Source organism: Musca domestica, unplaced genomic scaffold (assembly GCF_030504385.1).
Source record: "Musca domestica strain aabys unplaced genomic scaffold, Musca_domestica.polishedcontigs.V.1.1 3, whole genome shotgun sequence".
NCBI classification, from domain to species: Eukaryota; Metazoa; Arthropoda; class Insecta; order Diptera; family Muscidae; genus Musca; species Musca domestica.
Window position 1 is genome coordinate 32008118 of NW_026712299.1, and position 26634 is coordinate 32034751.

The 26634-nt window shown below is 36.2% G+C and overlaps 1 protein-coding gene across 1 annotated transcript in view; it reads left to right on the plus strand.

Annotated features, from left to right (window-relative positions):
* The first annotated feature begins 1338 nt into the window (after nucleotides 1–1338).
* The window catches only part of LOC101893029 (nucleomorphin), a 102578-nt gene continuing 77282 nt past the window's right edge, over nucleotides 1339–26634 (plus strand). The window contains exons 1-3 of the mRNA XM_059124707.1: nucleotides 1339–1389; nucleotides 4623–6309; nucleotides 26428–26526. Of these exons, the coding sequence (XP_058980690.1) occupies nucleotides 1339–1389; nucleotides 4623–6309; nucleotides 26428–26526 (1837 nt within the window). The remainder of the gene's footprint in view (nucleotides 1390–4622; nucleotides 6310–26427; nucleotides 26527–26634) is intronic.

Here is a 26634-nt window from a genome sequence, read left to right on the forward strand (position 1 = left end):
AAAAATTGTCAAAAATATACCATTAACATAAACTATCGATATACACATATTGCCTCCCATTTGCATTCTACCTCGCTCAAGACCTGTATTAAGGGAATAACAAGTAAAAAAACATTAAGTTCGACCGGGCCAAACTTTTAATACCCTCCACCTTAGGGTAAAGGAAACATTAGAAGAAATGTGGCAAAAACCATTAAAATGCCGAATATTGGGAGGTACCGTTATATGGGGGCTATACCAAAACGTGGACCTATAATTACAATGACTCGCCACAACGAACTAGGACCCATTCTGGCCCACAAATACCATTTTTAAGACAAATCAGTGAAAAAATGTGGTAAAAACCATCAAAATACCGAATATCGGGAGGTACCGTTATATGGGGACTATACCAGAACGTGGACCGATATATCTCATTTTCAATACCAACCATCCTAGACACAATAAAAATTGGTCTGCTAAATTTTGGCGCTCTACGTTATTGGTCTGCTAAATTGGCGCTCTACGTTAAATAATGTAGGCTGTATCGTGATTTCAACAGACAGACAGACGGACATAGTTAAATCGACTTAGAATTTTATGCTGATTATGAATATATATACTTTATGGAGTCTACGAAGAATATTTAAGGATGCTGCAAACGGAATGACAAAGTTAATATACCCTCCTTTCCAAGGTGGAGGGTATAAAAACGTAACTAAGAATAAAGCAATTGCAAGGAAATAATTGCTTTACTGAATTATTTCTTAAATACCAATTTATACATTTTAATTTTTTTTCTTATTCTTCCTGCCATTCTCCTTAAATTCCCACCTGCCCCAGTTGCATGGCAACATGCATACCATGAAGCCATGTTGTTATAACTTTGGCACAGAATAACAAATTAAATCGAATTAAGCAGCCAGCGATGCGTTCAAGTACAATTTTGAGTGCATATGAAGAAATTTGTCACATTAACATTAAATCTCATGAGGTATGAAGGACATGCATGGTTTTTTTCCTCTCTTTCGTTTCTTTAAATGTTTGCCTGAAAATCTTGTGCCACATACTTGTGTACACATGGGCATGTAGAACACTGTGAATGCGAATACACACCCTCGCACACATGTATGTGTGTGTGTGTAAGCACTTGTTTACCTTTTAGTACACAGGGATTTTGCTGCTGCAAAGAAAAAAAGTAAAAATAATAAGAACAAAAATTGCGAATACATATATATGTATGAATATGTTTATATATTAATATATATCTATGGCCATGTAAATACACACATACATATGTAAGTATGTGCGACAAAAAAAAACATAACGCTTTTATGTGCCATGATAGCAATTACAGTAATGACACTGTCGTTGCCGTTGTCACTGGCGCTGCTGATTATGATGATGCTGGTAATAGCTGTTGCCTGATTTCCCGATGTCACAGCATTGATGTCACAGAAGAGGCTAAGGAAACACAAACAACACAGCAAACAAACACGAAATGAGAATGAAAATAAAAATATGTTATTGCTTTTAGCTATCCAGGTATTACTAGAGAGAGACTTGTTGTAAAATATGTATGTTACATGGTATTATTGCAAGTCTTTGGGGTATTTTCCAGCCAACCATAGTTGAAGAGATTTTTTTTTAAATCCCTGCGAAAGGGCTTTTCGAAAATGAATGTGGGTACGCTTGATTTTTATGCAACAATTGGAACAATAAATTCGAATATAAATACGAACTAATTTGATACATGCAAAAAGTCTTTAGGATGTTGGAATGGCATAGGATGAACTACTAAAAAAAATGAAAACAAGTTAACATATTTTATTTCTAAATTATTATAATATTCTTTGAAAATTGTTGAAATTTTGAATGGGAGTACTATAATAAGTTGTCCTTATATCCCATTTTTATACCAGATCTTATAATTGTCTTGATTCGCAAGTCATGACAGATAAAAGTATTGAAAATTGTGACACTTTGTGGAGAGTTGAGTACTTATTTCGCTTTCTTTGGGCGTTTTGTTTTTCAAAATCTTGAAGCCTATTTGGGGGAGGTATCAGATGAAATGGTCCGATCTATACCGTCTTTACGACAGGTCTTGTGTTGATGGAAGTATTAAGATGTACCAAGTCTGAATGAAATCGAATGTTAGTTTCGCGTTTTATGAGCTTGGTGGATATTCAAAATTTTGACCCTATGTGGGGGAGATAGTAGAAAAAGTGGACCGATATATCTTATCTTCACAGCAGATCTTGTATTGATAGAAATTATGTAATGTATGAAATATGAAGAGAAAAGAATGCTTAATTTGGATTTTATAATCGTTTTGGTTATCCAAAACTTTGACCCTATGTGGTGGTCCAGAAGGAGTGGTCCGATCTCTATAATCTTTATAACAGATCTTGTGTAGATAGAAATATTAAGATGTGCCAAGTTTGAATAGCATCGGATGTTAACTTCGAGTTTTATAATCTTCACGGATATTCAAAATTTTGAACCTTTGGTGGGGAGGGGGTGGTGCCAGAAGAATTGGACCTATATATTGCATCTTCATACCAGACCTTGGGTTAATAACAATATTGTATTGTGTGTAATTTGAAGACAATCGGACACTTACATCACATTTTATAAGTTATATTTATTTAAAATGTTGACCCTTTTTTGAGGAGGTACTTGATGGAGTGGACTAATATTGTCCATTTTCGCACCTGACCTAGCAGTGATGCAAATATTCGCAAAGTTGGAGCAAAATCGGATTATCCTTTTTCTTTTGGTGCAGTACATTATTTTCTTGGGACCGATATTGCCTATCTCCGAATTCGATCTAAGTTTGACAATAATAATACGATGTACCAAGTTTGAATAAAATCGGATGCTTCCTTCGAGAGTTATCGTGCGCACCAGCTAGACGGACATCGCTAAATCCAAATGTCCTGAAATGGATTTTGTCCAAAGAGACCTAGGGTCTAAAGCCGTTATTTCGATGAGGTACGTTTTGGTCGTATACCATCTCTAGCCATATGGCTGAGGGTATAAAATAATAATAATAATAATAATAATAATAATAATAATAATAATAATAATAATAATAATAATAATAATAATATAATAATAATAATAATAATAATAATAATAATAATAATAATAATAATAATAATAATAATAATAATAATAATAATAATAATAATAATAATAATAATAATAATAATAATAATAATAATAATAATAATAATAATTATACTTATAATAATAATACACCGCATAGATTAAAAAAAGATAATCGGATTTTATTTAAAAATTGTAGATTCAAACATATATGCATCAGTGCGAACTCAGGTATGAAATAGGACAATATCGACCCACTTCTTCTAGAAAAGGGTTATTTTTTTGAATACTTATATCTCTTATAAAATGTAAAACAAGAGTCCGATTGTCTTTAAATTTTGCATATTCCAAAATCTGGTATGAAGGCACCTCCCCCACAATAGCTCATAAAAGGCGACATAGTAGACATAACTTAGCATCCTATTATTTCCAACAAAGTAATGTGGAGAGGGGATACATCGATCCACTCTTTCTGGTACCCAAAAAGTGTAAAGATTTTCCATTCCGTTCCCCTTAAATTTTAAATATCCCAATATTTTTAACAACTTTACTAACTCTGATATGAAGATGGTATAATTAGGACCACTCACGAAGGGTACAACATCTTGAATACCTATAACTCTCACAAAATTCAAAATGAGCATCCGTTTTTATACCCTCCACCATAGTATGGAGGATATATTAAGTTTGTCATTCCGTTTGTACCACTTCGAAATATACATTTTAGACCCCACAAACTCCCATATATTATTGATCAGCATAAAATTCTATGTCGATTTAACGATGTTCGTCCGTCTGTCCGTGGAAATCACTGTAGCTTCCGAATGGATTGAAGTAGGTTGATAAAATCTTACCCAAATGTATATTATGTCTGCAGAACTTTTGGTATTGAAAATGCGCCATGTAGGTCCACGTTTTGGTATAGCCCCCATATATTCGGTATTTTGATGATTTTAGCGACATTATTCACCGGAATTGTTTCAAATTTTGTATTTGAAGTTCGTAATGGATACTAAAGTCTAAGACAGAAAATTGTCTGTGCAGGTCTACGTCTTCGTATGGCCCCCATATAACGGTACCTCCCGATATTCGATATTCGATATTTTGATGATTTTACCGACCTTTTTTACCGGAATTATTTAAAATTTGGTATTTGAAGTTCGTAATGAATACTACAGTATAAGATAGAAAATTGTCTGTGCAGGTCCACGTCTTCTTATAGCCCCCATATAACGGTACCTCGCATTTGAATATTGTAAAGGCTTATGACAAATGTTATGTTATCGTCGTATAGACCCTAATATGACAGCTACATTCGGTATTATTAAAATTTTAATAGATTTTTTAACGGATTTAATTGTTTTTGTGAATTGCCAAATTCGTTCCAAATGGTGGAGGGTATTCAAAGTTCGGCCCGGCCGAACTTACAGCTTTTTTACTTGTTTTTTTTTTTCAAAACGTACCAAAAATAATTTTCATAAATAATATTCATTTGACACTTATCTCAATTTTTACGATTACTTTCATTACAGAGTGATGCATTAAGTTCATCCGATGCTGAAACAATACCGCCTGTACCTCCGCCACCGGCCATGAAACGCAATGGTAGCATACGCAGTCTACGCTTGTTGCAACATCTGCAACAACAGCATCAACAGCAACAACAACATCAACAACAGCAGCAACAACAACATCAACAGCATCAAATAAATCCAAGATCATCCTCCATACATTGTAATGGCAAACAAACAATGGCGGCCCAAGACAACGCACAGCACCTTCAACACTCGAACAACAACAATACCCACAACAATAGCAACAGCGCCAACAACAACCATAGCAGTGGGTCCATTGCCACCCTGTGTAGCGGTGATTTACTGAACGACTGTGCCAAAAGTGTTCACGATGTAAGGGCTGTGATTGACGACTGCACCACTTCCATATTGAAGTGTGCCAATGCTGTGAGTTCGGACATCATGTCGACGACCAGTACAACGACAAACGGAAGCTATAAGCCGCAGCATGCAGCCACACTGGCCACCCTGGCCACGCACAGTAAACCCGATGTCTGTCATGTAACAAAGAGTTCGGCTGCTGCCGCTCCATTTGGTCACTATCCCCCGCCCTATCCCGTGCACGATGACATCATCGTACCCCGTAGCCAAAAGTCAGATCCCTCGCTGTGCTTTCTGCACAAGAGTTCATCGGGAGCCATAAATGTGGGACCACCGCCGCTGCTGCCGCCGTCAATGATGGGCGCTTATCATACCACAGATTTCCATCTGTCACAGCGCGACTTGCAACAGAAGCTGCAACAGTACAAGAACAGCAGCCGGCTGAGCCTTAGTAAATACAACACCATAGGACCGAGCAGTGACTATGCCCGCCAGCTGGCACTATACTCCTCACAGCAACAGCAGCAGCAACAGCAATCCTTATCCCAGTATCCTTTTCAGCAACCACAAACTCAATATGCCACAATGCGTCCTTTGGGTGCCGGCGAACGTTGTCGCTGTTTCTCGAAATCATGGTCGAATTTTTCGCGTGATTTCATGCAATCGTCGCTGTGTGCCAACCACGACAATCACGCCATGCCGCAGCAACAGCAGATCTTCCACACCGGCTCGACCGCTGCCACGGGCAAAGGTAGGCCTGAACCAACAGCCAGTTCCCTATTGAGGTCATCGTCCGCCTATAATAGTCGTAGTTTCAATAATCTTGCCGACATTATGGACAATTACAGTTATGACACGATGACATCTTCATCACTACTGCATCAACATCCCCATCATCACAAAATGCATGGCAACAATTCACAGATTTGCAACGGCACCACCACCACCAACAACGCCACCACCCTCATATCGAACAACAACGGCAACAGCAGTAGTAGTGGCCTTAAAGATAACAAACTGTTACACGGTCAACATCAGCATCTCCATCAGCACTATCCCCCCACACAGCACAAAGATTTCCATTGTAATGATCATCTGGTGGTCGACGGCCATCAGCATCACCATCATCATGCGCTGGTGGGCAGCGGCAGTGGCCATTTGCTTAAATCGGCCTCGCTGTCATCGGAGAAGTTTCATCAGAGCAATGGCACAGGCAATCACCACCATCATCCGGCCCATCATTCAAGTTTGACTAGCATAATGCCCTGGAAACATCGACAGAGTCCTAGTCGTGGTTCTTCCAGTTCGGGTACTAATTCATTTCGTAAGTACAATTTTGATGTGACAAAATAGGGGAGGGGGTAGGGGCGTGGTTTTATGTTATTAAAAGGTAATAATGGTCAATTGGTGATTGGGAGGGATTAAATATATTGTAAGAGCTAGCAGGAGAGAAGGGGAGGCAGGTGTTCAGATAAGATAACAAATGTTGTAGGCTTTAACTAATTCAGGACATAAAAGAAGGGGACAAATGTAAAGGTATTTATTTTTGGGGAACACAGGTCAGAGATGGCCTTTTTATACCCTCCACCATACTATGGAGGGTATATTAATTTTGTCATTCCATTTGTAACTCCTCGAAATACTCATGTCAGACCCAACAAAGTATATATATTCTTGATCAGCGTAAAATTCTAAGACGATTTAGCCATGTCATTCTGTCTGTGTGTTTGTCTGTCCATCTGTCTGTTGTAATCACGCTATCTTTCGAACAAATTGAGATAGAAGGCTAAAATTGTATACACATGTATATTTTGCCAGTAGGCAGGTTAAGTTCGTAAATGGGGCATATAGGTCAAGTTATCATTTAGCCCCCAAATAACGGTACCTCCTGATATTCGGTATTTTGATGATTTAAGCGACATTATTTAAATCGTTCCAAATTTGGTATTTGAAGTTCTCAATAGATACTGCAGCATAAAACAGAAAATGCGCCATGTAGGTCCATGTCTTCGTATAGCCCCCATATACCTCCCCTTCCGATATTCGGTATTTTGATGATTTTAGCGACATTATTTAATGGGATTTTTTCAAATTTCGCATGTGAAGTTCATAATGGATACTTCAGCCCGTTCCAGAAAATTTTCTGTGCAGGTCCACGTCTTCGTATAGCTCCCATATAACGGTACTATATTCGGTATTTTGATGATTTCAGCTACATTTTAAACAGATTTTTCGCATTTAAATATTGTAATAACTTATGACAAAAGTTGCCTATCTACGTCGTCGGTATTCGTTATTTTTAAGATTTTAACAGAATTTTTAACGGCTTTTATTTTATTTTATTTATTTATTTTTTTTTTTTTTTTTTGGAATTTGCCAAATTTGTACCAAATGGTGGAGGGTATTAAAAGTTCGGCCCGGCCGAACTTACAGCTTTTTTACTTGTTAAATCATACAGTTGACACAATTGTTTAACAAGACTCCGAATCCCTCCTTTAATTCACTATTTTCACAAAAATAACTAAAACCCCAACTAAATTTGCATTCAAAGGCAAAATTATCCCTAAAATTAAAATAGCCGTAATTCCGCTGATACTCTCAACAGTCATGCAGTACGGAAACACATATTGTGTTATCTATGTATGCATAACCTTTTGCTCTCTTCCTTTTTTTTGGAAATTGTATTAAAGTTGAATATCCTTTTAACTTTGTGGATGGCGCGACAACCGTTATAATTCCACGCGAACCCAGCACTGAACACAATGGCGATATTCGCCGAAAACTTGGCACACAACTCATTTAAAAGTAATGAGTAGATGATGGTTTCTGTGGTCGTCTTTTATTTGGTAACTCATTTTAGTCTCCGTCCCCATTCCCTCGTGGGAGTATTATTTTGACTTCTTGTTTGTGGACATACATATGTATGCAAAAGGAGCAAACAAACAATTGTACAATTTATAATTACACGGTTCAAATTTAAAGAGCATACACTTGATCGCGTTAAAACTCCAAATGATATTTGGTACAAAATATCATTGCTGTGGAGTGCATATTACGAATATGAGAGTTGTATCTAAATCTCATATCCGATATTCACCAAAATTGTAACACATGATCCAGGTCTAAACATGACCCTGTATGCCAAAATTTATCCGATTCGGGCTGATATGGTTTTAACCAGGCTAGCTTCCAAATGAATTTGGACAGCAAGTTAAGATTTCGTACGGAGTCGTCTCTCAACTGTAGTCAGGTCATATTCTGAAATGGACTTTGTCGTGTAACGATAACTCCAAATATCCGCCATTTTTGTGATGTAAAATAAGTTTTTTTGGCCCTAGGTCTCTTTGGACCAAATCCGTTTAAGGACATTTGGAGTCGATCTAGAGATGTCCGTTCGTCCGTCTGTCTGTCTGCTGGCTGGTGCGCACGATAACTCTCGAAGGCAGTACCTGATTTGGTACATGCTTTGTAAATCGTAATATTATTATCAAACATGGAACGAGTTCGGAGATGGGCAAAATCAGACCACTCCTTCTGGGACCTCTAACACAAAAGACAACATTTTTCAAAAAAAAAAAAAAAACAGTAAAGAAAGTCTTAAAGTCGGGCGGGACCGACTTTATGATACCCTAATTTAGTAGAGCTCCGCCTAAAAATTAAAAGTTTTTATGGGAGATCTCAATCATACAAGCTATGATTATAATTATAATTTAACGTTCAAAGGACTGAATATGCCGAAGCATTTGTATCTTTTAAATTCCGAATTGTATTGCCCATTTGGTGCACAATTAATTTAAAATCGGATAAAGATATATATGGGAGCTATATCCAAATCAGAATCGATATCGATAAAATTTGGCAAAGATATTTCTGAGCTGTATTTCATATATTTCCCTGAATATCGTTGTTACGGAGTGCATATTACGGCTGTGGGTAACAAATACAACAAATCGGATGAATAATATATATGGGAGCTATAGTTATATCTGAACCGATCTTCACCAAATTTGGCATACTACCTTCTAGACTCAGTTCGGTCGTATGTGCCAAAGTCCATCCCATTTGGGCAAATATTAGACGTTTGGTGCACAATAAAAGCTAAATCGGACGAAGTTATATATGGGAGGTATATCCAAATCTGAACCGATCTCGATAAAATTTAGCAAATGTATTTTTGAGCTGTATTTCATATATTTCCCCAAAAATTTGTTGTTACAGAGTGCATATTACGGCTGCGGAGGACAAATATAACAAATCGGATGAACAATATATATGGGAGCTATAGCTATATCTGAACGGATTTCGATTAAATTTGGCATACTTATTTTCCAGTTTTGGTTGTATGTACAAAATTCCATACTATTCGGACTGATATTACACGTTTGGCGCACAATAAAAGGCAAATCGGACGAAGATATATATGGGAGCTATATCTACATTTTTACCGATTATCTCCAATTTCGTCCTTGGGCCGAACAAATGTTTTGTGCAAAATTTCATCTGGATAGGACAATAAATGCGAACTGTACTTTGTTTACAAAAATACATGGACGGACATGCATAAATCGACTCAGAATGTGATTCTTTGCTGATCATCAAAAGGAACTGTAGGTCTACATCGTTTCCTTCTGCCTGTTACAAACAAATGCGCAAAGACATAATACCCTAACCACCTTGTGGTGTAGGGTATAAAAACTGCATAGAAAGAGAAAGGATAATCCAATTTTGCTCCAGCCTTGCAAAGCCTATTATTTGCATCAGTGCTAGGTCAGTTACGAAAATGGACAAAATAGGGAGTGGCTCTATTTTACCTCCCCCACAAAAGTTCAAAATTTGATATAATTATTACTATTATAAAAGATGAATTCAAATTCCGATTGTCTTCAAATTTCATATATCCCAATACATCTACCAACCCAAGATCTGGTGCGAAGACTGAATATCTTGGTCCACTTTATCAAGTACCTCCCACACAAAGAGTCAAAATTTTGAATAAATATAAATCTTATAAAATAGTATGTAAGAGACCGATTATCTTCAAATTACACAAATCACAATATTTTTATTAACCCCTGGTGTGAAAATGAAATATATCGGCCCAATCCTTCTAGTACTTCCCCCACAAAAACCCATTCCATTCAGACTTGCCACATGTTAATATTTTTATCAACAGAAGATGGAATCAATTGAAAAGATGATGGAAATCGGACCATTTCTTCTAGTACCTCCTCCAAAATATTGTGAATAGCCAAAACTATCATAAAATCCGAAATAAGCATCCGGACCACTTAATATTTTACACATTTCATTATTTCTACTAACACAACATCTGCTGTGTATATGGGACATATCGGTCCACTCCTTCTAGTACCTCCCCCACAATGGGTCAAAATTTTGAATAGCGATGAAACTCATAAAACGTGAAATTAACATTCGATTCCATTCAGATTTGGTACAAGTCAATATTTCCATCAACGCAAGATATATTATAAAAACGGTAGAGGTCAGACCATTCCTTTTGGTACCTCGCCCACAAAGGCTCAAAGTTTTGAATAACCAAAACGATTATAAAAACCGAAATAAGCATCCGGTTTTTTTTTCATATTTCACACATCCCATTACGTCTACTAACACAAGATCTGCTCTGAAGATGAGTAGACTCCTTCTAGTACCTCCCCACAAAGGGTTAACATTTTGAATATCCATGAAGGTCATAAAACGCAAAATTAAAATCGGATTCCATTCAGACTTGGCACATATCAATATTTCTATCAACACAAAATCTGTTATAAAGATGATAGAAATCGGAACACTTCTTCTGGTTCCTCCCCCACAAATGGTCAATATTTTAAATGGTCTAAACGATTATAGAATCCGAAATAAACATCCAGTTCTCTTCATATTTCACACATCCAATTATTTATACTAACACAAGATTTGCTGTGGCTATGGGATATATCGGTGCACTCCTTCTGGTACCTCCCCCACAATGGGTCAAAATTTTTAATTAACGTGATGCCCATAAAACGTGAAATTAACATCCGATTCCATTCAGACTTGGTATAACTCAATATTTCCATCAACACTAGATGTATTATAGAGATGGTAGAGATCACATAGGATACAAGATTTTAAAAAACAAAACGCTCAAAGAAAGCGAAACAGGCATCCAATTCTTTTCAAATTGCATACATACAAATATATTTGATAACTCAAGATTTTTCTATCATAACTTGAGAAACAAATCAGCGGTTCTTTACAAATTGCTATATCTAAATATTTCTCTCATCCAGAAACCTGACATGAATATGGAACTGATAATTTCGCATAAAATTGGATATAAATGTTTGATTTTCTTTTAATTTTGCCCATACCAATATTTTTATCTGTATTAGATGAATTATGAAAATGGAATATTTCCGTGACTATATATGGTACCTCACGCACATTTTAAACATTTTCTAATCCTTACAGGGTCAATAATTTGGATAATAATAACAGAAATCCAAAAATATTTTTAAACAAGTAAAAAAGCTGTTAGTTCGTCCTGGCTGAACTTCAAATACCCTCCACCATTTGGAACGAATTTGGCATTTTTTAAAGTCTTAAAAATACCGAATGTAGCCATATATTAGGGTCTATACGACGACGTGGACCTGCATATAAAACTTTTGTCCTAAGCCATTAAAATATTCAAATGTGAAACTTGAAAAAAATAGGTGATTAATATAGCTAAAATCATCAAAATACCGAATATCGGGAGGTACCGTTATGTCGTGGCTATACCAAAACGCAGGCCTGCACAGATGATGATTTTCTGTCATAGGCTGTAGTATCCGTTACGAAATTCAAATACCAAATTTGAAACAATTCCTGTGAATAATGTCGCTTAAATCACCAAAAAAAAAAAAACAGAAAATATGGTGGTACAATTATTTAGGGGCTATACCAATACGGTGACTTACATGGCCCATTTTCAATACCAAAAGTTCTGCAAACATAGTATATATTTGAGTAAAATTTGATTTGATCTACTTCATTTTGTTCGGAAGCTAGAGTGATTTCAACAGACGGACGGACATAGCAAAATCGACATGGAATTTTATGCTGATCAATAATATATATACTTTGTGGGGTCTAAAATGTATATTCCGGAATGATAAACTTAATATACTATATTGGAGGGTATAAAAATCTAACATTGGCCGAGGTTAAATATCTGTCGGCAAAATCGACTGATACTTTTAAACTTGTTTTCTTAAAGTATCTGCGGAAAACCGCGTTAATTTTCCTTAGCTTGCAGAAAGTAAATGAGTTCAAAATCATCCAATTGCAACTACAATGTTTTTTTCTCAGTGTACCATCGAATCATATGAATGGTCCTTATTATGATTCCCCATAGCTGCAATTTAGTTTTGACAATGGAAGGCTACATTAAATATTTGTATGTATGTATGCATGTTGCCCCCCAACTCCAAACAAATTTTGGCGGCGTGCATTGAAATGTTTGTATGTGTGTGTGTGGGAACAATGAATGCTGCATCTTCGTGTAAATGAGTTTGTATTTAAGTTGGCAAATGTTTGTTGGTGGTTTTGCTTTGGCTTAAAATCTCATTAATGGCCTTAGTGGAGTCAGGGCGTGTAGTGTCAGCCAAACGGACAAGTTGAACCAAAGCAAAAGACCATCGTCATCTATAGACGAAAAATAAAACCAAAAAGAGAACTGTCTAAAACATTGTCGCATGGCGGTCGTCTTTGCCATTAGGACGGACAACAATGGCAACAAATAATATCATCAAATTAAACTCTACCCCCGAGTATGAGCCCAGAACACTACAACAATTAGTTTTGAAACTTGGGTTCTTTTAACTGTAGTTTTTGATTTTTTTTTTTTTTGCTTTTGCATTAATCACTAGAGGGAGTTTTGGGTGCAATCATTTTTGGCAAAAACTACTTGTTTGTGGTTCCTGCTTGTTAATCGTAATATTTTGAAAAGCCAAAAAAACAGCTTGCCAATTTCGGAATGATTTTCAAAAGTCCGATATTTGTTGATAGAAAAGTTAATTTATGCGAAATCATAAATTCCCATAAATTACATATGCATCTCAGATCAGAAATATTTAGGGTGAGATAAAAAAAAATACAACAAAGTCAAACGCTATAATTTTTACATTTTTCTCTAAATTTTATTGAATCAAAGCAAAGAATGTCGGAAATAGCATCAAATTTTAGAATAAGTTTAGATTTGTTCGAATTGGTCACCTTTGGTACGAATTATGGCCTTCAAACGGCCAATGAAACCGTCACACGCTGCCCGAATGTTGCTCTGCGGTATTTTGGCCCATTCCCGGCGAAGCGCTTGCTTGAAGTGATCAACACTCTAGTCTTTTTTAGTGCCAACCTTGCTTTCCAAAATACTCCAGGCACAATAGTCCAACGGATTGGTATCCGGAGATTTTGGTGGGCTGGAAATAAAGCGAGGAACCTTATTTTCTAAACATTCTGGCGCGTGCTGAGTCCTATTGGAATGTCTAAGGTCTGCGGCCAAAAAGTTTGCGTGTCCAAGGCTTTAATGCACCCTCCAGAATATTTTCGCGATAACATTCAGCATTTATTCTGATGCCACGATTAATACGAGCGGAGAGCGACCATCAGCAGTTATGGCGGCAAACACCATCACCATGGCCGGCAAATAAACACGATCATTTTGTTTGTTTGCAAACTGCTGGACAACGAATGTTTTCTCATCGGTGAAAACCAAATTCGGAAGTTCACTACTTTCGGCCAAGCGAAGCAACTCTTTAGCTCTTTTGAGTCTATTTTCTTTCTGTTGCGGTGTTGGTACGGAGTTGGCACTTTTTGGAATTTCAATGGCTTTACCCCGAGCTCATTTTCAATATAATGAGCTATCGCTGGAATAATTTTAACAGCTGTCGAACGAGTGGCTTAGAAATGACAGCAGTCTGAAGTTGGTTGCAGTTTTTTCATCTCACCCTGTAGATATAGCAAGTTGTAAAGAATCGCTGACTAGTTTCGGAAGTATTGAAAATTGTGACCCTTTGTGTATGAGGTACCAGAAGGGGTTCGCAGATATATAGTATCTTTACAGGAAATCTTGTGTTAGCAAAAATGTTTGCGTGTGTGAAATTTCGCTATCTTTGGGGGTTTTATTTTTTCCAAATGGTGTACCCTATGTAGGGTGGTACTTCCCCTAATTGTCCGGAATTGGAATTGTCCGATATCTACCTTCTTTATAACAAATCTTATGTTGATGGAAATCTCAATGTCCAATCTGAATGGATATCTGATGTTAATTTTTCGTTTTATGAGCGTGTTGGATATTCCAAATTTTCACCCTTAGAGGGGGAGGTACCAGAAGAAGAGGATCCATATATCCCATCTTAACTGCAGATCTTGTGTTAGTAGAAATAATGGAATGAGTGAAATAAAAAAATAACCGGATGCTTATTTCGAATTTTTTTAATGGTTTGGGCCATTTAAAATGTTGAACCTTTGTGGGGGGGTTGCAGAAGTATTGGTCCGATCACTACCATCATTATAACAGATTTTGTGTTGATGGAAACATTGAGATGTACCAGGTCTAAATGGAAACAGATGTTAATTTCGCGTCTTATGAGCTTCATGGCTATTCAAAATTTTGACCTTTTTTGGTTAGGTACCCTAAAAAGAGGACCGATATATGCTGTCTTCACAGCAGATCTTGTGTTCGTTGAAATAATTAGATGTTTGAAATATGAAGAGAACCGGAGGATTATTTCGGATTTTATGATCGTTTTGGTCATTAAAAACTTCGACCCTGTGGGGAGGTACCTGAAAACATGGTCCGATATTTATCATCTTTATGTCAGATCTTGTGTTTATGGAAATATTTATATGTGGCAAGTATGAATGGAATCGGATGTAAATTGAACGTTTTATGAGCTTCTTGGATATTTAAAATTTTGAAGCTAATGTGAGGGAGGTACCAGAAGAAGAGACTAATATACCCCATCTTCACAGCAGATCCTGTGTTAGTAGATAGATCCTGTGTAGTAGATATAGATATAATGTTAACCCCTTGTGGGTGAAGTACCAGGGGAATTGGTCAGATCTCTACCATCTTTATAACCAATCTTGTGTTGATGAAAATATTGAGTTGCACCAAGTCTGAATGGAATCGGATGTTAATTTTGCGTGTTATGATATTGAAAATCTTGACCCTTTGTTGGGGGAGGTACCAGAAGTAGTTGTCCGACGTATTCTATCTTTACCCTACATCTTGGGTTGGTATTAATATTGGGAGTTGCGAAATTTGAAGGCAATCGGATTTGCATGTTTTATAAGAGTTATAATTACTCAAAATGTTGACCCTTTCTGAGGGAGTTACCAGAAGGAGTCTGCCGATATTGTTAATTTTAGCACCTGACCTAGCAAATATTAGGATTTGCAAAGTTGGAGCAAAATCGGATTATTCTTTCTCTTTCTGTGAAGCATTTTTTATACCGTCCACCATACATAGTATGGAGGGTATATTAAGTTCGTCATTCCGTTTATAACTCGTCGAAATAATAATTTTAGACCTAACAAAGTATATATTCTTGATCTTGATCCGTCCGTCCATCCGACTCTTGTAATCACGCTAGAGTCAAAACAAATAAAGATAGAAAGCTAAAATTTTGCAGAGATCAGTCTTTTGTCTACAGACAGGTCAAGTTCGAAGATGACTATATCGGATCGGGCTATCTCGGTCCACGATATCGTATAGCCCCCGATATTCGGTATTTTGATAATTTTAGACACATTTTCCAAAAGAATTGTTTTAAAATCCACACAGGGACTTCTTTATGAGTACTTTACAGTCTGGAAGAGAATTGGTAATATAGGTCCACGAAATCATATACCCCCCACACAACGGTACCCCCTGATATTCGCTATTTTGACGATTTTAGCCACAATTTCCAATGGAATTGTCTAAAAATCCACACAAAGAGATCTTTCTGAGTACTTTACACTCTGACGCAGAATTGTTGTATATCTATCATGCAACGGTAAAACCCAAACACACCCCCCCCCCCCCCCCCCCCCCCCCCTAATTATTCGGTATTTTAGCCACATTTTTCAACCGAATTGTTTAAGAATTCACACAAAGAGTTCCTTATGAGTACTTTAACCCCTTGAGGAGAACTGTCTGTAGATCTACGATATCGAATGGCTCCCATATAATGGTATTTTTATGATTTGAGCCAAGTTTTTCAATGGAATTGTCTTAAAATCCATACAAGGGTTTCCTTCAGTGTACTTTACCCCTTACAAGTGAATTGTCTCATCGTTGCGACATTATTCACTGGAATTATTTCAAATTTCGTATATAAAGTTCGGAACCGTTACTACAGCCTATGACACAAATTACTTATGCAGGACCACGTCTTCGTATAGCCTCCATATAGCAGTTTTCATTCGAGTGGTATTTTTCGACGGAATTTTTTGGAAATTTTTCAAGTTTTTTCCAAATGGTGGAATGTATAGAAAGTTCGGCCCGGCCGAATTTAGTTGCTATTCTACTTGTTTTAATTTCGACCTTGTGTGTGGGAGCTACCAGAAGGAGTGGAGCGATGTTGCCCATCTCCATACTCGATCTAAGTTTGATAGCAATATTACGGTGTACCATATTTGGAGTAAATCGGACGGACGGACGGACATCGCTAGATCGACTCCAAATGTCCCGAAACGGAATTTCCATAGGGAACTAGGGTCTAAAACCATTATTTCGACTAGGTACGTTTTGACCGTATTAAATGATATATACCCTCTCTAGTCATGTGGCTGAGGGTATAAAAATAGAAAATTAAAGGCTTTGTTTACATTATTCCGATTCCGTTATTTAGGCTTTCAATATTCCTACCTATCTTTTAAGTGCACACTCCTCTCATTATATCCTCTTATTCTTTAATTGAAAAATCTAAATTAAATTCCTTCCTATTTCAATTTATTCGAGCAATTTAAAAGACCAGTGGCTAAAACCTTTACAGAAATAATTTCAATTTTAAACTCTTACATACTCTCTATGATTTACTCCACCATATCGCCTCTATCATCATCATCAGACATCTAGTAAATATGAGAAATGAAGAGAGAGAGAGAGAGAGAACTCCCTGTACATCCACAATATCCCTACAAATGCAATTGTCGTTTGGGTAAATAAAAGCAAAGTTCAATTCTTGCCAATAACGTCAATGGGTTTTGTTGTTCTGGTCTGCTCTGGTCTGGTCTGAAACTAAACCAAATTTGCAGTTACTGTTATTTAACTTTTGTCAAAGTGGTTACAATGCGAATTACAAATAGACTTACGATAATGCAAATTGTGTATAGCTTTTATGGGATTGACTCGGTGGGAGTGGATGTGCGACGGTGTCGTGTGTGTGAATGTGTTTGCAAGCCTCTGAGTGTGTATGTGTGTACAGGAAAAGGGAAATAAACTTAAATTAGGTTAAGTATTGGGATAAAGATAATGGGTGTTTGAAAAAGTACAACTTTTATGCATATCTATATTTAAGTGATTATATTGTGTCATTCGTATCGGACAATGTTTAGTGGAAAGCAATGAGAAGCGACAATCAGTTCTTTATTATTTTGAACGAAATAGCAAGAATTAGACCTGTATTAAAATTGCTGCTGACACTTGAACTAATTACAAATATTGTCTTCTGACTGCTAAGCTTTCTATTGGTTTAATATCATTGACTGAGCCTATTAAATCATTACCTACTTAAAATCCATCTGTCTTTAAATCATGCTTACTTTCAGCTGAGGCTCTGACAACAATATTTACCAGCATATTTCAATAGTTAATAGCAAAACTTTCCTTTCCTCACATAGTCGCAAGTGCTCACTCATTGCCGCAGTTTCTTATTACTTGGTATACACGTTTTGCCAACAACTTCGGTTTTTCTGACAGATGTATAACCTCAGCCAATGCCTCCGTGGTTAGATATATATTGACTTGCGTTATGATTATTGAAGTGTTTGACCCCTTATGGGGGAGGTTCCGAAAGGGTTGACATAAAATAAATATTACAAGGTAACATCAACTACTTCCCGTAATTTATATGCGGTAATTTTGGAGAAATTATCAAATGTGAGTGACGTACCCGATACAGCGGACAAAGGTATCCCACTTTATCAAATGCCGATAAGAATGGGATGGGCAAAATTTAATAGAAAATCGAACATGTACAGGCCATAATTTTTAAATTTTTTTCTTAAATTTTATTGCATGAAAGCAAAAAATGTCGGAAATAGAATCAAATTTTAGAATAAGTTTAGATTTATTCGAATTAGACCCCATTGGTCGAATTATTAACTTTAAACGGCCAATGAAACCGTCACATGCTGCTCGAATGTTGCTCTGCGGTATTTTGGTCCATTCCCGGCGAAGCGCTTGCTTGAGGTGATGAACACTTTGGTATTTTTTAGTGCCAACCTTGCTTTCTAAAATACTCCAGACACAATAGTCCAACGGATTGGTATCCGGAGATTTTGGTGGTCATTGCGCGCTGGAAATGAAAAGCACTCAGGGCGTGCTGATTGCGATGGTGCTGAGTCCTGTTGGAATGTCCAAGGTCTGCGGCCAAAATGTTTGCGTGCCTAATGGTCGGCGCTTGAGTTCTGGTGGCTAACCGAAGGTGCACATATTCAGCTGACCTTTTTGGTATGAAAATGCTTTTGTAAGCTTGTAAACAATATAATGCCCTGTCACTGGAATAATTTTAACAGCTGTCGGAGAAGTGGCTTAGAATTGACAGCAGTCTGAAATTGGTTGCAGTTTTTGCATCTCACCCTGTATTTACAATTTTATATAGCAATAAATAAATCAAACGTTTAAACAAAAGGAGTGAACAGAAATGTTACAAGAAAATCGCTGAATTATTCCGCATATAAAAATTTTAACCCCCTTGTAGGGGGGGTCACAAGATTTTATTTTAGTAAAATATGGAAATGTGTAAAGCCTAGAATATATATTTTATGAAATTTTGTGTTATTCCAAATTTTGACCCGTTGCGGGGGAGGTACCAGAAGAAGTGGTTGTATCTTCGAACCAAATATGAAATTGGTTGCTCAATTCGCAGTTTATGTCGTTTTGGTTATTAAAAATGTTGATCCTTTGTGGGAGAGGTATCATAAGCAGTGGGCAAATATCTACAATCTTCACCTTTGGATTCGATCTAGCGATGGTGTACACGATAACTCTCGAAGGGAGTATCCGATTTGGCCCAAACTGCACAGCAGGAGAATAGATAATCTAATTTTGCTCCAACTTTGCGAATCCCAATAATTGCATTAGTGCTGTGCGAAAATGGACAATATCGGTTCACTCTATCAAGTACCTACCCCACAAAGGGTCAACATTTTGAATAATTATAACTCTTACAAAATGTAATATAAGAGTCCAATTGTCTTAAAATTACATACATTACAATATTTTTATTAACCAAAGGCCCGATGCGAAGATAGATTATGTCGGACCCCTTCTTCTGGTAGCTCCCCCATAAAGGGTCAAAATTTTGAATACCCATGAAGCTCATAAAACGCGAAATTAACAACCGATTCCATTCAGACTAGGTACATCTCAATAATTCTAAAAACATTAGATCTATTTTAAAGATGGTAGAGATCGGACAATGTCTTCTGGTACCTCCCTTACATAGGGTTCAAGATTTTGAAACACAAAACGCTCAAGAACGCGAAATAATCATCCCACTCTCTTCAAATTTCACACATACAAACATTTTTGCTAGCACAAGATCTGCTGTGAAGATTATATACATCTGCCAACAACTTATGTTACCTCACCAACAAAGGGTCACAATTTTCAATACTTTTTTCTGTCATAACTTGTGAAACAAGCAGAAACCTAAGATGAATATGGTATTTATGATTTCGCATAAAATTGGATATAAATGTTCGATTTTCTCATAATTTTGACCATACCAATATTTTTATCTGTATTAGATGAAGTACGAAAATGGAATACTTCCGTCGACTATATGTGGTACCTCACGCACATTTTAACATATTTTATATTTCACATATTTCGTACAAAATAAGGAAAGTAATCAATATAGCCCAAGCCAGGCACGTCGCAATATTTACATCATATATATTTAGGACCGATACGAAATAGGCAATATTCCATGGGAACCTACCTACTGAATAATTTTATTAGAACTCAAAATATATTTAAATAATTAAATATTGGCTGGGTCTATGAATCTGTCAACAAAAGCCACTGATATATTTTAATTTGATTTTTATTTTATTTATTTATTTATTATTATTATTATTATAATTATTATTATTATTATTATTATTATTATTATTATTATTATTATTATTATTATTATTATTATTATTATTATTATTATTATTATATAATTATTATTATTATTATTATTATTAATATTATTTTTATTATTATTATTATTATTATTATTATTATTATTATTATTATTATTATTATTATTATTATTATTATTATTATTATTATTATTATTTTTTTTTTTTTTTTTTTTTTTTTTGGGAAATTCATTTTTTTTATTTGGCCCTCTTGCAATTGCCAAAATAATGCAGATCAGCCTAAGCCTGACACCATATGCTTTTTTCACACAATTTGCATAACCCTATACAACTTCAATTTCGTTGCCAACATTTACATTTCAATACACACACATAGACACCCACATACATACCCATGAGACAGACAAAGTCGCCTTAAGCTTATCCATTCAAATAATTGTATTTTATTTTGTAATATACTTTTCTGTCGATTTCGTTTCTTTTTCACAACATTTATTTCCGCCTCTATCCTCCTCTCTCTCTCTCTCTTCTGTTTTTATCTCTCATCCATGTCTATCTGTCTGTCGTCGAACACCAAACCCTTGGCCTGTCTGCAAATGTTTTTAATTAGCATTTTGTGGTACTATTCCATTTTTATTGGCATTCTGCTCCTGTGGCTGCTATTGTTGCTATTTCTTCCTTGTCTCGTTTGGATAATAGATAGTCCGTCGATTTAGTTTTGTTTTAATATGGAATTTCGATTTTTGAACAAACATAAATACATATCTCTGCCACTCTCATTGTAGATTAGTAAGAATCAGTGGCTGACTAAGAAAAAACAACATTAATGAAATTGCATTATTGAGTGAGAGAGCGAGCGAGCATCAGCAGTATGAAAAGCGATAACCGGGAATTTATGATGAGGACATAACATAAATTTATTTCAGCCATTTAAAGGAGGATGGCTTTAGAAGAGAGGAAGAGAGCAATGGGGGAATATCACTAATGTCCTGAAAGATGGAAAGATGCTTAAGGAGATTTCTAAGAAATGTTTTAAAATCGCCCGTGAAGTAAATGGCGGAGAATATTTAAGGAATGTACGAATTAAGTACGATTAGGGATTTAATTTAGTATGGGAAAGTGATTTAAAACGAAAAGGGAGTATGTTGAGAAGGTCATATTGAATTGTCTAAATACAATTTAAAATATTTAAAACATGAAGGTGGCAATACGTGGGTCAGTAGGAATACCAAATATCGAGTTGCATAGAATCAAGTTGGAAAATATGACTAACATTAATTTACGTTGGTCATGAATCCATAACCTCTATACAAGGTGAGATGAAAAACCTGTAACCAACTTCAGACTGCTGTCATTTCTAAGCCACTTGTCCGACAGTTTAGCTCATTATATTGTTTACAAGCGTACAAAAGCATTTTGGTTTTCGAGATAGAATTCAAGCGTGATAGTGTGATTTCTTTATATTTGGCTGGAAAACCACAAGTGGCTATCGTTAGAGCACTCCAGCATTTAAATGTAAATAAATCTTTTGTGTCTCGTACCATCGCTCGTTACCGTACTCACTGGTAGCGCAGCCGCAGCAGAAAACAGCAACATCAGCAGAAATGGTTCGAAAAGTAAAGAAGCGATTTGATCGAAACCCGTGTCGCAGTGGCCGAAAAATAGGTCGTGAGCTGCACATATCGCAATATTCCATTCGGCAAATATTTAAAAATAAGCTCGGGATAAAGCCATTTTAATTCCAAAAAGTGCAAGAACTTACACCGCAACAGAAAGAAAATAGACTCAAAAGATCTAAAGAGTTGCTCCGCTTGGCCGAAAGTGGTGAACTGCAGAATTTGGTTTTCTCCGATGAGAAAACATTCGTTGTCCAGTAGTTTGTAAACAAACAAAATGATCGTGTTTACATTCCAAAGAGGTTAGCTGAAAATGTGCACCTTGGTTTGGACACCAGAACTCAAGCGCCGGCCATGGTGATGATGTGTGCCGCCATAACAGCCGATGGTCGCTCTCCGCTCGTATTAATCGACCGTGGCATTGGAATAAATGCTGAATATAATCGCAAAAATATTCTGGACGGTGTATTAAAGCCTTGGCCACGTAAACATTTTGGCCGCAGACCTTGGACATTCCAACAGGACTCAGCACCATCGCACTCAGCACGCGCCACCCAAGAATAGTTAAAAATCCAATCCGTTGGACTATTGTGTCTGGAGTATTTTGGAAAGCAAGGTTGGCACTAAAAAATACAAAAGTGTCGATCACCTTAAGCAAGCGCTTCGTCGGGAATGGACCAAAATACCGCAAAGCAACATTCGGGTAGCGTGTGACGGTTTCATTGGCCGTTTGAAGGCCATAATTTGTGCCAAGGTGACCAATTCGAACAAATCCAAATTTATTCTAAAATTCTATGCTATTTCCGACATTTTTTGCTTTCATTGAATAAAATTAAAAATATCTAAAAATTATGGCGTTTGACTTTGCTGCAGTTTTTTATCTCACCCTGTATGTAACCAGGGCCGAAATTCATCTCATCAAAATAAAGGTTTAAGACCCTAGGTGTCCTTGAACGAGAGTCCATCTAGCAATGTCCAAATTCCACATCATCCAAATTTCATACGTCGTAATATTTTTATCAATTTAAGATCGAGTTCCGAGATGGACAAAACAGGTCCACTTCTGTTGAAGATCCTAAAGAAATTGATTTAATTTATAACCAGTAAGGGAAGGTCAAAAGTCAGGCGGTGCCGACTATTTGATACCCTACACCACTTGCGTATTTAGTAGATCTTCCGTAACAAAAAAAATATATTGGGAATTTATGTGAAGTAGAATTAGAATTATTGAATTATAGAATTATTTGATTGCGTATCGTTAGAGTAGTCACAATTTGGGAACTACATCCAACTCGATCCATATCGAATTTCAACAAATTTGACGGAGGCGTTTGTACCTCTATTACCAAATAACATTGCATGGTGCATGATATTACTTCGATAAAAATTTATTAACAAATATTTATTTGAGATATAGATATACCGGACCGATTTTCTCGAAATGGAAAAATTCGGTACAATATGAAAAATTCTATACAATTTGGGCTGATATACATCTTCACAAAGTCGGATGAAGATGTATATCGAAGGTATATAAAAGTCTGAACCGATCACGATAAACTTTGGCAGAGGTATTTCGAGCTGTTTCTGATGTCCGGTATCAAATATCTTTGTTGTGAATAGCACATAATACATGTGATGGACTTAAAACCCCAAATCGGATGAAACATATATTTGGTAGCTATAGCTATATTTGATCAGATTATCACCAAATCTGAAGTACTTGTTTCTAGGATGAATTCAGTCGGAATTACCAGATTCAGTGCATTTGGGCTGATCCATTAGTCATTTGGTGCACAATAAACGTGAAATCGGATTAAGGATATATGTGGGACCTTATCCCAATCTGATCCGATCTCGATAACATTTGACAAAGGTATTTGTGGGCTGTATCTGATATCTGGTACTAAATATTATTCTTGTGGAGTGCATATAACTATTGTGACGAACTTAAACACCAAATCGGCTGAATTATATATATATATATATATATATATATATATATATATATATATATATATTATTGTACTTGCTGCTATTGCTTGGAAGATCTCATTTCAATCGGATAATAAATGCGACCTGCATTTTGTTCACTAAAGTACATAGACAGACTGACGGACGGACAGACGGACTGTCATGCGTAAATCGACTCATAAAGTGATTCTATGAAGACATTAAATTATTTTCATAAATTCTGAAGCTATGTGTTGACTAAATGAAAACGAAATTAAAATCATATATCAATAAGAATCAGTAGTATAGACCAGTAAAAAAAAAGAGATATAAAACTGGTGCAAAATTACAAATATTGCCACAAAAAAATTAATTTTGGCATGAAGCTCAATCCCAATAAATTCCATGTCAAAGATCACCATTTTTAGTTCAACGACATTTTCCCGAAAACTGTGAGTTTTACACCACAAGGTGGTCAGGGTATTATGTCTTTGTGCATTTATTTGTAACAGGCAAAAGGAAAAGAGATAGACCCATAGTTTCTTTTGATGATCTGCATAGAATCACATTCTGAGTTGATTTATGCATGTCCGTCCGTCAGATGAAATTTTGCACAAATCATTTGTTTAGACCAAGGACGAACCCTACAGAAATTTGAGATAATCGGTAAAAATTTAGATATAGCTTCCATATATATCTTCGTCCGATTTGCCTTTATGCCAAATTTAATCGAAATCGGTTCAGATATAGCTATAGCTCCCATATATATTCTTCATTCGATTTGTTATTTTTGTCCTCCGCTGCCGTAATATGCACTCTGTAACAAAAATATTTGGGGAAATTCATCAAATACAGCTCAGAAATACACTTGCTAAATTTTATCGAGATCGGTTCAGATTTGGATATATAGTTCCCATATATAACTTCGTCTGATTTTCCTTTTATTGCGCACAAAACGTTTAAAATTTGCCCAAATGGGATGAAATTTGGCACTTACGACCGAATTGAGTCTAAAAGCCAGCTTGCTAAATTTGGTGAAGATCGGTCAGATATAGCTGTAGCTCCCATATACACTGTTCTTCCGATTTGTAATATTTATTAAACACAGCCATAATATGCACTCCGTAAAAACGATATTCATATTGCAAAATTTTAGTTCAGAGTTGGATACAGCTCCCATATATATCAAATGGGCAATACAAGTCCGAATTTAAATGATACAAATGCTTCGGCATATTTAGTCATGTGAACTTTAAATTATAATTATAAACATAGCGTGTATGATTGAATTCTCCCATAAAAACTTTTAATTGTTATGTGGAGCTCTACTAAATTAGCAAAGTTGTGTAGGGTATCATAAAGTAGGGACTTGAAATATTTAAAAAAAAATGTTCGTCGATAAATACCTCTCATTGTCATAGGCTGCAGTACCGATTCTGAACTTTTAATACGAAATTTGAAACAATTCCGGTGAATAATGCCACTAAAATCATTAATATAACGAATATAGGGAGGTACCGTTATTTGGGGGGATATACGATATCATGGACCTATGTAGGCAATTCTCTTCACTCCTCCTGCTGTGGATTTTCAGACAATTCCATTGAAAAATACCGAATATCGGGGGTACCTTATATGGGGGCTATACGATATCGTGGACAGATATAGCCCATCTTCTGCCTGCAGACAAAATATTGATCTGTGCAAAATTGAAGCTTCCCATTTTAATTCGTTTTGACTCTAGCGTGATTACAACAGACGGACGGACGGACAGCCCTAAATCGTCTTCGATTTTTATTCCGATGTATCCGTTATATAAAGATACCCCCTTAAAATATTTTTTAATGTTCCCTTATAAATTATAGTTGGCATATACAAACATAGGTACGAACTTTTTAAAAATGCTTGTCCACACCCCAACACTAATCTACTCCTCCTACGAAAACCAACCAAATCCCACACGTCCATCATCATCAATTGTCCATAAACTTTGTTAACCACTGCTGTAACTCCACTGACGATTACACATTACAGTGCCAAGTAAAGTGTTTAATTATTGATTCTCCTCTTTACATCTCTTTTTTTGCATGCTGATGCTGTGATCCTTACAACTTGGGCTGCTCGTCTTGGATACTAAACAACGCAACTGCAAATGACACTATCTGCAACGGCAACATCAAATCGAAAAATTTCGAAACAAAAACGAAAACAACAATAACAACAACATTATCTCTACGACACTGGACTCAACAACTATCCATTCCACTTTACCGCAATCCGACGACATTAACTGATGCCTTCATTAAACGGATACTCCCTTAACTGGTGCTGTACTGCTGCTGCTGCTGTTCTGGCTTCTGCTGATGATGGCTGTGGCAACATCAACTGGTGTTGTCTTGATGTCAATGAAAATTCTCCTTTAACCTGAACATCATCAACTACTGCCACTTCTTCATTTTTGTTTTCTTGTCTACTGAACTGTTTGCTTTTTTTGCCACTGTAATTTGGAAAATATCAAGGATTCGATGCTGCAAAACATTGGCTGGCTGTTAGTTCGATACTTTTAATAATCGGTGCTGCAAGCGTTGCAGTGCCATTGGCTTTAAGAGTGGCTGCAAGTAAGTAAATCAATTATGTTTTTATAAATTTCGAAAAAGTTTTTTCTTTTGTTTTTTTTTTTTTTTTTCAATATTTTCATATATTAGTTTTTATGGAGGTCAATCTGG